Raw genomic sequence first — 14,117 nt, 5'->3', positions numbered from 1 at the left:
CCATTGCTAGCTGTAAAGTGTCATCTCCATGTACTTGTTCTGTGTGTGTGCTATTTCAATATGAATTTGCTAGCTGTTTTAAGCCACGATATATGCCTCTTGTTACACTCTGTATGCGTTTCTAATGATTTGAATGCGCTTAAATTATGTGCTTCTTGAATGCAACTCCTGTCCACCACTTGCTTTGCTTGTATGACCCTGCAGGCAGCAGGCTTTCTCTGCCAAAGTATGTTATTTAAATCATTATGAAATTGTATTCATTTTTAAAACAATCTTGGTATTTCAGATTTTGGGTCAGGTTATCTGTTTTTATTCTGATGATTGCACCAATTGGGAAAATTTGAATATGTATTTATTCTTATTGTATTGTTGGCTCCTAAATATTTGCATAATTTTGACATTGTGATGCAGATGCTTTAGTAATTTTGGCACCCAAATACGAATCATGTACCGGGAGTGGGTTTTTTTTTTTTCTTCGATTGTTGCACCGCACTTTTTACTATTAATTTTGCACTGACTATTTAATGGACAATGGTGGATTACTTCAGGCCTTGGCCTGAGATTCACCCCTTTACTCTTAGTGACTACAGCTTCAGAGAAGTTATCCCTATTTAATGTAATTCTTATTTTAACCCATTGTGGTGCTTTGAAAAGTACAATGGCAATGAATGTACTTTCTTGTTTTATTATTTTAGGTGTAAACTTTTATGACCTATTGTTGAAATAAAGTACAATTTGACTTGACTGACTATGTAGTGGATTGATCTGTAATCACCTGGAAAAACATTCCAATAAACAGAAATAGCCTTGTGCACGCCTACTTCGAGGCATATTCTTAATAAGATCTGATTTTTTAAAGTCAGATGGAGCCCCACAGTGTCCCTCAAGTATGAGCTATTTTCAAACTATTTTGTAAAGAGATAAAGTACGCTCAGCTAAACATTTACACTTCTTTTAAACAGGGTGCGTCCAGGGAAAGACTTTACTAGACAAATGTTTAGGGTGCCATTAGCAAAGGGCTGTCAGATTGCCGCTACAGGCAGCAAAGGTTGTCCCTGAGCTAGGTTGGGTGGTGGCAAAATGATTCTTCATCTAGGGTGACAATATGCCTTGTACCAGTCAAGCTTTCACTTATTGGTGGGGAAGGTGGAACGCTTGAGCGTCCCAGATTAATCTATAATGGGCACCAACCTGCACAGTTAGTGTTCAGATAAACAGCATTTTATTTTGCAAAATCAGATACACTCACATTCAAAATAAGAATGCACAGGACTCCTGAGTAAATCAATTAAAGTTGTCTGTCCAACCTGTAATTCTTGTCTGGAGTCTAAAGATAGCAGCGTCTGACCCATAGACGTACTGATTGCTATGCAGCAGGTTTGTCGCCTGCAATAGTATGTGAACCACAATATGTCTGGTGGCTTCTCTGCTTCTGTGGAATGGCCCAGAGGACTGTTTTCCTCTCTACGTTTAACAGAATCTGAAACATGATGTTAGGCATTTGACTCGGCTTAGCCTTTCAGCAGCCCTTCCTTGAACTGTGAGTCCAAATATTCTTGCAAAATGTCTTAATGGCACCTAAGATATGCATTATATGCTTTATGCTGTCATTCACTGCCTTGGAATAAATGCTGCTAAGGCAGTTGTCTGAGATGTCTAATTTTGAAATCAAACATACAGGTAGGTGCCTGGAACAAACTGGTCTAGCAAGACACAGTCAGACACACTCATTTCTGTCTGATGGCACGCAGCATCATAATCAGCTATGTTCAGCATCTGAAAATGATAGTTTTTACATCCTCCATCCCAATATCCTCAACATAAATATAGTATCACAGCAACTGACTTCTCACCCAGCAATAGTCTCCTGTGGTCAGGTGCTGCTACCGGCAGGCACATTGTGAGGATTCAGGTGTAGATTTTATCCTGCAATGAGAACCCTGAAGACAAGAGTGCTTTACCTTTGGTCAATTACGAATATTTGACATGTTTGGATGTGTATGACATTTTTGAAGTCCACTGCTGTTAGGAAGCTACAGTAGTTTAATGCTATAAATGTCCTCTTCTAAAGCTGGCACTGTTCTAAGTGGGACACCTTTCACTCGCATCAACGAAAATGCACCTTTCCCCCCAGTGAAAGCGAGGCACAGTATCCATAGCTTTTTCGATATGTGTCTTGACATCAGACTGAACATTAGTAGAGCTGTATGTTACATTAACAGTATTGCATGTCACAACATTGCCTTACTCTGCATCACCTCCAATATATGGTGGGCCATTACACACTTTCGGAGGGGGGAAGATCTGTCAAACCCCTCTTTCTTATTTAATGAACTTTCCATTACTCCATTTTATAAATAAACAACTTGACTAACTTAGATGAAACAATATAATGTCTTATGATGTAGTGGGAGCGATGCAGGGGTCTGGCCAAGTGGTGAGGGTAACATGACACTACCTCTCACATACTATAAGAGATAGAGTACAGAATGTCAGATGTGCCAATGTGTGGGATCTTGGGATGCTGCCAGGCACCTTACACCTTCTTGCCACCAAAAGGCATCACCTGATCCATTTCTGGCTACGAGAAACTTATGAGCTGGTTCCAGTGCAGCCTCATTACTGTCAGTCGGTCTCGGAGTCTTGCAGACACTGTTAAGGTGACTTCTCTCTAATTATGTGTCATGATCTAATCCTACGTTACATGACAACGTACGATTGTCATTCATATATCAACCCTGTTAGCTTGCCAGGAGTTCAACATGACCTTCAAGATTGTGGGTGCACAAGGGTGGGATCTATCTCTTTAAAAATCTGAGCCTCTTTATTTCTAGTATTTGTGATATTTCCCATATTACTATACCTATGATTCTCTACCAGGTCTTGATATTGAATTTTTTGCCACATGCCGTTAGCGCGGTGCTAAAAGTGTTATGACTGATGTAGAAGATGGGTTTTAGGCAATACAGGCCAGATGTAAGACCATTAGAGACTGCAACTCATAATTAGCGAATTTTTGCAATTCGCAAATTGCGATACACAAGCTCTAATGTACAACAGTGTCTGAGACACTGTTTGTGATTGCCAATTGGGCCAGAAGGGACCTGCCTCATTAATATTCATGAGCATGTCACAATTTGAGACCCATCAGGAATGGCCCGCACTCACAAGGATGGTGGCCTGCTGCAGTCAGCAGACCACAATGTCTGGGGCTGCTTTTTAAATAAAGCAGGTTTTTTTTTTGTAATGCAGCCCGTTTTCCTTCAAGGAAACAGGATGCATATCAAAACGAGAAAAGAAACAGAAAAGTTTTCCATGGGACCACTGCCTGCTCTGAAATATGTTTGCTGTCCCCATTCACGAAGGGGAAGGAGTCCCTTCCTGTTTGCAAATGGCTTACCAACTTGAAGTTGGTGGCAATTGCGAATGTTTTGCGACCGCATTCCCGGTGGTAAAACTCTCCTACATACCAGTGCAACTCGCTATTAGGAAGGGACAGCCTCAACACACCTTTCCTAACTGGGACTCACAAACACTATTTTGTGAGTTGGTAATAGGTTACAGACTCACAAAATAAGGTTGGTATGTGCCAAAAAGCCTTTTACCAGTCGCAAACGGCCCGATGCACCGTTTGTGACCACTAAAATGCTTTTTACATCTGGCCCTATATTTCTGTGTTGTTGGCAACATCGAGGTTTCATAGGTTGGAAGTCTAGCAATTTTCAAGGCAAAGAAGAAGCGACACATGTTCTGGGGCCGCGGTCACAGATTCAATTTTTTAACAGGTTCTCTGTTAAGGAATGCTATTCAACCATGTTAAACCTGTTTATTTGTTAAATTTATTTTAGGTATTTATAGTGTAAAACAGAGAGAGGGAACAGTGGAGAACTTCTATGGAAAACACTTCTTTTGTGGCACAGACATCTGGATCTTAAAGTGCCAGATGAGATCTGGGTAACCCTGGATATAATGATATAATGAGTAGGAAGTAAAGGTCACATGAAGGGGATTGTACAAAGCAGTGCACTATAATGTTGTTCTGTGGTGGAAGAGTTGTCAATGATGTCAAAAAGGGATCTCCTTCGTCTTATGCCACTGATTCAGTAACTACCAGGTCTTTTTCTACTGCAGAAAGCTTATAAGGGCAATTTCATAGTCAAACACTAGATGACAGAATAATCTGAAGAATATAAGAGCAAGTTACTTACCTTTGGTAACACCTTGTCTGGTAGAGACACTATCTAGCCACGATTCCTTACTTTTGAATTTCCCAGGTGTCAGATAGGATATGGAAGATTTTTTGTGAGCAGTACTCCTGCTTGCCGGTAGGCGTCATCGACTGGCTCCGTGCAACGTTGTTGGTGTTGTCCACGCCAGAAAATATGTCACTGTCACCTATATATGCACCACCTCGGCGTGCCGACATCAGTTACTTTTTCACGACTTTCCATGCCAGGAGCGCGGAGGCATGAATTGCACTGACACTGGTGTGTCTAAACTAAGGCCCTAAAAGGAGGTATCCTTAACCGCAGAAATCTGTCTGCTGAGCAGGGAAGATGGGTGGTCGGTAAGGAATCTGCGACTAGATATTGTCTATACCAAATAAGGCATTACCGAAGGTAAGTAACTTGTTCATCTGATAGAGACTGCTAGTCGCAGATTCCTTACCTTTGAATACATACCCAAGCAATACCGTCCCCACTGGTGGGCTGTGGACAAGTTTGGTAAACTAGGAAGTCCTGCAGGCCCAAACGGGCAAAATGCCCGTCTCTGCGGACCTGACTGTCCAGGCAGTAGTGTTTGGTAAGTGTGTGCAAGGATGCCCACGTTGCTGCCTGGCAGATATCCAGGACTGGGTGCAGTGGTCACAGCTTTGGCTCTGGTGGAATGAGCCTGCAAGCACTCAGGGGGGTTGCTTCTTGGCCAATGCATAGCAGATTGTGATGCAGAGAACGATCCTCCAGGAGATAGTTCATTTCTGCACCACCTGGCCTTTCTTTGTACTAATATACCTACAAAGAGTTGCTCCTCCACCCAGAACTCTTTTGTGCGGTCAAGGTAGAACGACAATGCTCTTTTTGGGTCCAGACAGTGAAGTCACTCTTCTCTGAAGGTATGTGGAGGAGCGTAGACAGTGGACAAGGTGACAGATTGGCCTACATAAAATGGTGTCACCACTTTCAGGAGGAAAGAGGGTCTAGTGCAAAGCACCAGTTTGTCTTTCCACACAGTTATGTAGGGAGGGTTGTATGACAAAGCCTTCAGCTCACTCAACCCCTGGTAGATGTTATTGCCATGAGAAATGCTGTTTTGAGCTTGAGCAGCTGAAGGGGACAATTGTGTAGAGGCTCGAAAGGGACACACATAAAAAATGTAAAAATCTAATTAAGGCCCCACTGAGGCATAATGAAAGGCAAAGGGTGGACCTTTAAGGAATCTATTTAGAATAGGAGCCTTAAATAAGGAGGGTTGGTCAGGCAGTCACAAGAAGGCAGACAGAGAAGAAAGGTAACCCTTCAAAGTACGCAAAGCAGAGCCCTGCTGAGCAAGGGTAAGAAAAAAAAGAAGGACATCAGAAAGAGCAGCAGAAAGTGGGTCGATATATTTAGCTGTACAATATAATACACATTTCTTCCATCAGCAGGTGTACATTCTCTTGGTAGAGGGACGCCTGGCTGCCAGAATGACATTACAGACTTTGGGAGGGAGGTCAAAAGCTGTCAACTGTCGCTGCTCAAACTCCACTCAAGAAGCTGGAAAGTACAGGTTCAGGAGGTGGACCCTCCCCCACCTCTGCAACAGAAGATCCTCCCATGAGGCAGTCTGATCAGAGGATCAATGCTCAATTGCAGAAGCTCAGGATACAAGACTCTCCATGCCTAGTCTGAAGCCACAAGGATGACTTGGGCCCGGTCGTTCCTGATCTTCTTGAGAACTCTGGGCAGGAGTGGTATGGGCAGGAAGGCATACAGGAGGCTTGAGCTCCACTCAAGACTAAATGCATCTCTGAGTGATAGCCGCCTGTCTGCCTCCGTTCTCTTCGGAGGCGAGCAGACATAAGCAAGGCTATTCCCACTGCTGAAAGAGACCCTGCGCCACCTCTGGATGAAGACGCCACTCGTGGTCCGCTAGGCATAGGTGGCTGAATTCATCCGCTCTGGTGTTCAGAGAACCTGCTAGGTGTTGAACCACCAGGGATATGCCCAGCTGTTCCAGCCATGTCCAGAGACACAGGGCCACTTGACAAAGGGTCTACGAACCTACCCCGCCCTGTTTGTTGCAGTACCACATGGCAGTGGTTTTGTCCATGAACACCTGCACAGCCTTCCCTTTAGGAGGAGGGGGAATTGGAAGATTTTCAATATCAGTCGGATAGCTCGGAGCTTCAGCAAGTTGATGTGGGATCCGGATTCCGCTGAAGACCAGAGTCCTCTGATCGCCACCAGATTGCCTCCTTATCCCAGGAGTGATGTATCTGTCACTTAGGTGAGATGTGATTGGGGAACGGAGAAGGGTCTATGCCTATGACCCAATCGCAGTTTGTTAGCTAAAGTTCCCTTCGAGATCTGGACCATGTCAGAGAGATTCCTCTCATGCTGCACCCACTGGAACCTCAGGTCCCACTGCAGAGCCTGTATATGCTATCTAGCATGTGTCACAAGCAGGATGCAGGAGGCCCAGCAGCCTCAGAGTCATCCTCACGAAATCCAGGTTAGAGGCTGAAACATCGGTATCATAGCCTGATTAGCCTAAACTTGCTGCTTGGGAGGATAAACCCAGAAACTGCACTGTGTCCAGAACAGCTCAGAGGAAAGTAAGTGTCTGAGAAGCATCCAGGTGTGACTTTGGCATGTTTATAGTGAACCCCAGCAAGTGCAGGAGGTCCGCTGTAATCTGGAGGTGCAAGATAGCAGCCTGGGGTGAGCCCACCTTCAACAGCCGGTTGTCGAGAAAGAGGAGGACCGACACGGAGGTTGAATGGAGTCGACCTGCGCCAACAGGATCCATATGTCCTAGGTTGGCGTCCAGGCCCTGTTCTGAAGCTTTAGGCCTGAGAAAGAATGGGAGGGATCACTGGACCCTTTAGAATATCAGTTAGAAGGCTAAAGCATGGACTGCTGTGAGTAACTGGGTGATCCCAGTGGGCTGGATACGTTTCCAGAAGCTGGAATTTTTTCTCCCCCTACCGTGGCTATGGAGGAGGGGGAAAAATATGCTGTGGTGGTGAAGGGGGGGGGGGCTGAGGTCCTGGACTTCGATTTACCCTCGGCCGCAGTGAAGATGAACAACTTGATGGAAGTTCTACAGACAGGAGCTTCCTCTTCCGAGCCCCTGCTCCCTTTCAATGAAGCACTGACAAATGTCCTACTGGGGCCTTGGTTGAAGCCCAGCACAGGGGCTCCTGTGAAAAAAGGACAATCGTCTGCTGCTACTGCTCCGCGCCTAGGGCCCAAACTCCCTCACCCAACACCCCACACCTGACAGCTTGGTGTAGTCCAAGCCTCTACCTCCTATGCGCGTCCCTTTCGCACTCCCATAAAGGGAATCCAAGAGGCTGGATACCTTGAGAAAGTAGATGTTTTCTTCCACTAGCCTTCCACTAGCCTTGCACTGCATTTGCGGAACACGGTATGCTTACTCAGCCACTATTCCCACACTTTGTGGGACACGGTTATGCAAGTGCTGCCACAGGTCCCGGCGAAGGCCTTGGCCATTCTCTCCCAAGCAGTTAAGTGAGTGATTATCAATGAGTGATTATTTTGGAAGACTGAGGTATTGTTTGGCCTGATATACCGCATAACTTTGCAAACAACAAGTTCTCCAGGGCCAGAATTTCTTGGTCCTGTATCTCTGGACCAAATAATTCTGGGCCTGGTGACACTTGACCCCTTAACTTCAGTGACGCACTGGGGGGGTGCAGACAGCTGCTGTGCCCAGCCCATCCTCATACATAAGATAAGGGGAGCAGAAAAAGGTCTCACCCTCCCTCTCCCATCTGAAGGGAAAAGATGTTTGTCCTCTTGCTGCCCCCACCCCCTGCACCAGAACCCCCCAACCCAGTCAAAAACTTCCCTCCTGCAACTAAATGTTTTCAGATTTTGGCCCATTATTTCCAACTGAATTTGACCACAGTATCTCACAGTGGAGGTAACAGGGAAGTCATAATAAGGGCTTTTAAGGCACATCTTAACCAATGCTGAAAAGGAAAAGTTTTCACAGGACATTCTCTTTTTGCACTGAATTCAAGAATTCAGAAAATTAAGTAACAGGTTTGGTTAATTTATGGGTCATATATCCAGAATTTACCTTTAATGGCAGCATACTGAAAGCCCAAATAATGGACAAATTAAATACTATATACAAGGCTTGTATGTCAGTATTCAATGTCAGAACAACACTGTCTTCATGAGAGAGCATCAGGGAGTGTCACTAGATGGTTTTGACATAGCCACCTCTAATGCAGGAAGTGGCCTCATGCTTTGATCTGAAGGATGCTGTCATCATTTTCACAAGGAGGAGCAAGTGACGTTTACATGATCAGATGGATGGCACTGTCTGATTTACATTGTTTACTATGCCATATAATACCCAGGGAGCAAGCAGGTATCACACCCAACAAGACTGACTTGCATCCAGTGCCCCACTTTCGGACTCCTAAAGCAACATGGCTGTCAATAACTCAAGCTCCACTATCGAGTGGCAGTGGGTGGTATTTGCCAGTACACCTCTAGGTGGATATGTGACATCAATGTTTCTAACAACTTCTGTAGACTAGGAGATAGCATTTTGGATCCTGGCAAGATTATGTATTTCTGGTACACAGTTCCAAAGAATCCTAGAGAAAAAAAAACATGTCCCCTTCCTTGACACCTTCTTACCCAGACTGGAGCGGGTGCTGGAGCGCTCAATGATGGTGTGTTTGCTAGGGTTGTTCAATACAGAGCGCTTAGCCAGGGAGATGTCGGCTGTAACACGTGTAATGGAGATCCTAAGAGAGAGGAGAAATAAATGAAAGGTGATTTATTAGGAAGATAATACAGCAGAGTGCCCATGGCTTGCCAAGAAGTCCCCATGGCTTAGCAGGCAGACCCTAGTACTTACAAACTAGAAACCGAAGAATGCGATAAGTTGCTAGGACTCGCAAAGCGGACGTTAGGAATTGTTCTAAATTGCGATTTGTAAACAATATACATTTTTTTTCATTTGGTGTTGTGGTGGTATTTGCCTGTCTTACCAAAGGAATTGTCCAGATTCTAACAATTGGTAGGAAGGCAGCCCTGGTGAATCTTTACCAACGACGCCCAATAACACAGCAAGAGAAGTTGAAGGGTACTTGTTGAGGCACTATGCTCTGTGGTATGTCATGCTGAAGTAAAACAGTACACAAACTACAACCTATTTATGCCTTTGCACACCTGCGTGACCCACATCTGGCACAACTACTGTTATGCTTTTTGGTCACAATTGAAGACTATAGCAGGGGGATTGAATATTTTCTGTAATAAGAGCTACTTATGTTCAATGAGACTCTTTGAGAGCTACTAATATTATAAGTGTTGTAATAGAGACCACATCGGACAAGATTATATTATTGGCCACCAAATGCAAGATTACTACCAGTAATTACCTCTGTGAATTAAGCAAGGCTGCAAGCAGTAATGTAAAGAATGCACACCTAATGGACATTTCTGTAATTGTATGCAGGGGGGCAGCACGCACCCTCCCACCAGCCACCCAGAAGTCTCTGGGACTGTCACCTCCTCAGGGCTTTGCTATAATTTTATGAGGGGGAGTGGAGTCGCCTCCTCCCCCCGCAGCCCCGGGGACCACCACCTCCCCGGGGCAAATATGTAATTGTATGCGGGGGCCACACTAAGGTAACTATAACTTGCGCCCTCGCCATGCCCTGCTAATTACCTCAGATATTACAGCAGTCATGACAACTTCTATAACGTCCTTAAAAGTTTGAATGAAACATTTTAGCAGTAAAATTTTTGAAGAAAAATCTGTGCATGGTGAGGGCGAGAGTTCTAGTTACCTGAAAGAACTATAACTGTAATTGCTGAATTTCTATGGTTTTGTTCGAGTAAATTCAGAATCTAACTATAGCGTTGCTGTAAGCTTTATTTTTTTCAGTAAATATATATATGTATGTGTGTATATATATATATATATGTATGTGTGTATATATATATATATATATATATATGTGTGTGTATATATATATATATATATATATATATATATATATATATATATATATATATATATATATAAATATATACGCACACATATATATTTTTATATTTATATTTTCTCTCCAAATAGTCGCTTCTTTGGAATTAATACGAAAAAGAAATAATTTATGAATTGATCTCAGCTACTGTCAATATGCATGCCAGTCAAAAATGAGACCTGGGTCTTGTGCTCATTGTGTCACTGGCTCAAACTATAACTTGTTGATGAACCTTAATTTGGTAGAAGCCAGTCTGGGGTTGCTTGTGTTCCAGCCTGGAGGCAACCTGGCCTGGCAGTTAAGGCTGGACTGCTTGTATTTCATTGGAGCAGGACTGATACTAATTTGCGTATGATGGGTCTCTGTCTAAAGTGACATAATGGGCAAAAGACAATGGGACTGGAATGCAGCCCAAGCGATCCCCAGTGGCTGAGATTAACTCAAGAGTTCTTTCCATCACCTTGGGTTCTTTTACAATACTACGGAGCAAAGGGTCTCTGTAGACCTGGCTTAAAGGGATCCTGGTAAAATGTAATGAGATGATCATCTGAGAATCATCATCATCTTAGATTTCCCCCGAAGATGTTACTCCCAACATGGATGTCCCCATTCCCAAGTTTAGCAGTCTTTTCAGCAGAATTACATAGTTTAACGAAACTTTTCTGCACTATGAATCAAATTATTTTGAGTATGTTGATATAGGGGCAGACCCAAGAGAGAGATTATTTTATCATATTTTGCAAGGATTAGCAAATATAGTTACAGCAAAACATTGACTAATTACAAGAAAGCTTGTTAAAGATTCTGTATTTTTTATACTGACTGTCCCACTTCAGCTCTCAGATACTTTCTTTGAGACCCTTGACCGCAGTGACACAGGTTAATAATTTCTATGTATTTTAAATAAAAGTCCAATGTTCTATTGGGCTTACTCAATGTTGTCATCTACTTCAATTCTACAGTCTTCTCTTCTAAGGCTCTCTCTTGTATTACCTACTATGGAGCATATATACACATTGTTCATGCAACAGAGAGCAGCAACCAAATTTTCTGCTTTTTGCAAAATGCAAATCACAATGCATAGCAATATCTAATCTAAAGTATGGCCTGCAACTGCTGTAATTCCCTCAACTGGCGCACTAATTAAGCTGCCCTTCGCAATGTACAGCCTTGCATCATGGTGCACAGTACACTGTCTAATACAGGATTTGTACTGTAATTCATACACCGATACTCATTTTGAAGGATCCCACACCTTTGATGTGTGCTGTACACTTCAGCAAAATATCCAATGTGTGTGTTTTTTTGAGAAATAAAAACATTTCGTCTTTTTAACGCCTGCTTCAAAGGGGCATTAGTTTTTGTTGCAAAGCTCAGCAAGGCCATCTGCAGACAGGGCTTTGCGTCAAAATCTATAGGCACCTGCGCTCATCTGCTAAAATAACTTCCTAGTAACGCCCCCCATGCAAAGCAACACAAAGCAGCACAAAGCACGTGGTGCACTGAGAAGGGGCACCTTTCCAGTACAAAACACCTTGCATTGCTCTTCGTTGCTTTTCATTACTTTGCCACATGTGCAAAGCTTTAATAATTTAGTCCTGGCTTGAAAACAAATTCTGAAAAAAATGAGCCTGTTATTTGATAATTAACAGTGTTCCTACAATCTTGCTTTCTGTAAGAAAAAAGAGGTCACCCCCCACCATGACTAGTACCAGTACTGTACATACAAACACACTGCATCATTTGCTAATGGAATCCAAATTAAACAAAATTATATACAATTGGTTGGCATGCACACATTTATCGGGATTTTATTTCACCCATCTCTGCAGATCAGTACATTTCCGCCTCATTTGCTTCATCTCCTTTGCATTATGACAAAACCTAACTGTAACTGTACATGGTAAGAATCATACAGGTATTTCCCCAATTTATTCATTATATACTATCACTGTTATCAGCAATAACCACATACAGCACAAGATGCTACCTCATACCCTAGGTCGACTTCTATACACTTGGGAAGAGCTGGCATTCTAGGAAGTACTTTATGGTGTAAATTGGTTTATTAAGCATCATATTACAACCAACTAAAGATCATTGTAACAATACCTCTTGAAAAATACACAGCTCAGGTATGAAACAACTAGCCTTTAACTGGGCTCGGAGTGGATTAAGTGTGTATGCGTGTATGAATGTAAGTGTGTGTGTATGCGAGTATGAGTGTTGTGGTGTATGCGAGTATGAGTGTTGTGGTGAATGCGAGTATGAGTGTTGGAGTGAATGGAGTATGAGTGTTGGAGTGAATGTGTGTATGGATGCATGTGAGTGAATGCGTGTATGTCAGTGTTGGTGAATGAGTATGCGGTGTGCGTGTGGGTGTATGTGTGCGTGTGCATGTATGCAGGGAGGGGGTGTGGGTGGTGGGGGATGGACAGAGGGGGGCACTGTACCTGGAGAGGGTGTGGGGGTTTGGGAGTGTATTGTGCTTGCTGGGGGGTGGGGGGAGGAGTCATCTGCCGGTGACAGGGAAGAGATTCCCTGTCACCGGTAGCCTTTCCGCCAGGGTTTTCGTGGCAGTGCTACTGCTGCGGAAACCGTGGTGGACAGGCGTCTCCTAATACCGCTGGCAGTCTTCTGTGGACTGCTGGGTCGGAGATGCTCATCTCCGTCCCAGCGGGTCCGACCGCCCTGACGGTATGATCGGAGATGTGGCAGGTTGGCAGAGGCCAACTCGCCACACTCATAATCTGGCGGTCTTCACTGCCAGCCTTTTGGCGGTGGAACCGCCACCATGGCCCTGGCAGTCAGTAGACCGCCAGTGTCTTAATGAGGGCCTTAGTCCTTAACAGAGGCCCCTCCCCTGGGCCTTGCAGTACTGGTCCGTGGCCTCGAGAACCAGGGGAAGGTGGAGGCCTCTTTTGGGTCCCACAACCTTGGATCATAGCTGCAAGGTTTATGGGAAAGGGTGGCAATGCCACAGCAATTGTGCCTCCCTCCAAACTCCGCCAGCGAATAGTAAAATACAGCCCTTTTTTTTACTCAGAAGGGTGTGAAAACAATATTACCACTCACACTTTGTGTGTAGCCCTCAACTTTGCTGAGAATTGCAACAAAGCCTTAAATTCTTTTGCAATACTTTTTGCAGATTCTGACTGTTATGTGACTCAAATCTGGGAGAATGTGAAAGTGCATCCCGTTGTACATGACATTTTGCTATGCACTTCATATGTGTGGGGGGTGAGGGGCTTTCTTTGGAAAACGTGTTACTCTAGCTACTAAAATGGAGCTGGCAAAAGCATTAAATAAACCCTCTAATTTCAAGAAAATCTGGATAGCCGCTTTCATATCCAGACCACCCATTGAACAGTAAAGCAAACTGTAGCTCATATTCTTTCCGGTGACCTAGGAAAAAGGTCCATCATAAGGACGCTACTGCCTTGACCTGCTTGTCCATTTGGACCACCTCTTGCTCAGTCCTACTAATAAAGCACCTGAATTCCTCCATTGCCCCCTTCATGGAATTTACTGTGGTCTTGATGCACTGTGTAGAATGCTGCAGTTCATTCCTCATGTTAAATAGCACTGTCTTCCTCAGAACCTCGGGATACCAGACTCTCCATGCCCAGTCTGGAGCCACAAGGATGACTTGGGCCGTGTTGTTCCTGATCTTCTTGAGAACTATTAACAGGAGTGTTATGGGGTAGAGGTGTACAGGAGGCCTGAACTCCACTCAAGATGAAAAGCACCTCTGAGCGATAGCTGCCTTGGAAACTCCAGTGCACACACCTGCTGTCACTGTGCTTTCTCCGTGGAGGGGAATAGATCTAATCAAGGCTCTCCCTGCTGCTGAAAGAGACCTTGTACCACCTTCGGAAGG

The 14,117-nt window shown here is 44.1% G+C and overlaps 1 protein-coding gene across 5 annotated transcripts in view; it reads right to left on the bottom strand.

The window, feature by feature from the left end:
- CACNB1 (calcium voltage-gated channel auxiliary subunit beta 1) overlaps positions 1 to 14,117 on the bottom strand; it is a 335,868-nt gene that overhangs the window by 50,267 nt on the left and 271,484 nt on the right. For all 5 annotated transcript variants that reach the window (XM_069237464.1, XM_069237466.1, XM_069237468.1 and 2 more), the window contains one exon: positions 8,880 to 8,989. In XM_069237464.1, coding sequence (XP_069093565.1) covers positions 8,880 to 8,989 — 110 coding nt within the window. The remainder of the gene's footprint in view (positions 1 to 8,879; positions 8,990 to 14,117) is intronic.

This window comes from Pleurodeles waltl, chromosome 6 (assembly GCF_031143425.1).
Source record: "Pleurodeles waltl isolate 20211129_DDA chromosome 6, aPleWal1.hap1.20221129, whole genome shotgun sequence".
NCBI classification, from domain to species: domain Eukaryota; kingdom Metazoa; phylum Chordata; class Amphibia; order Caudata; family Salamandridae; genus Pleurodeles; species Pleurodeles waltl.
Note: the sequence above shows the minus strand (reverse complement) of the source record. Positions and strands in the feature narration are given on the sequence as shown.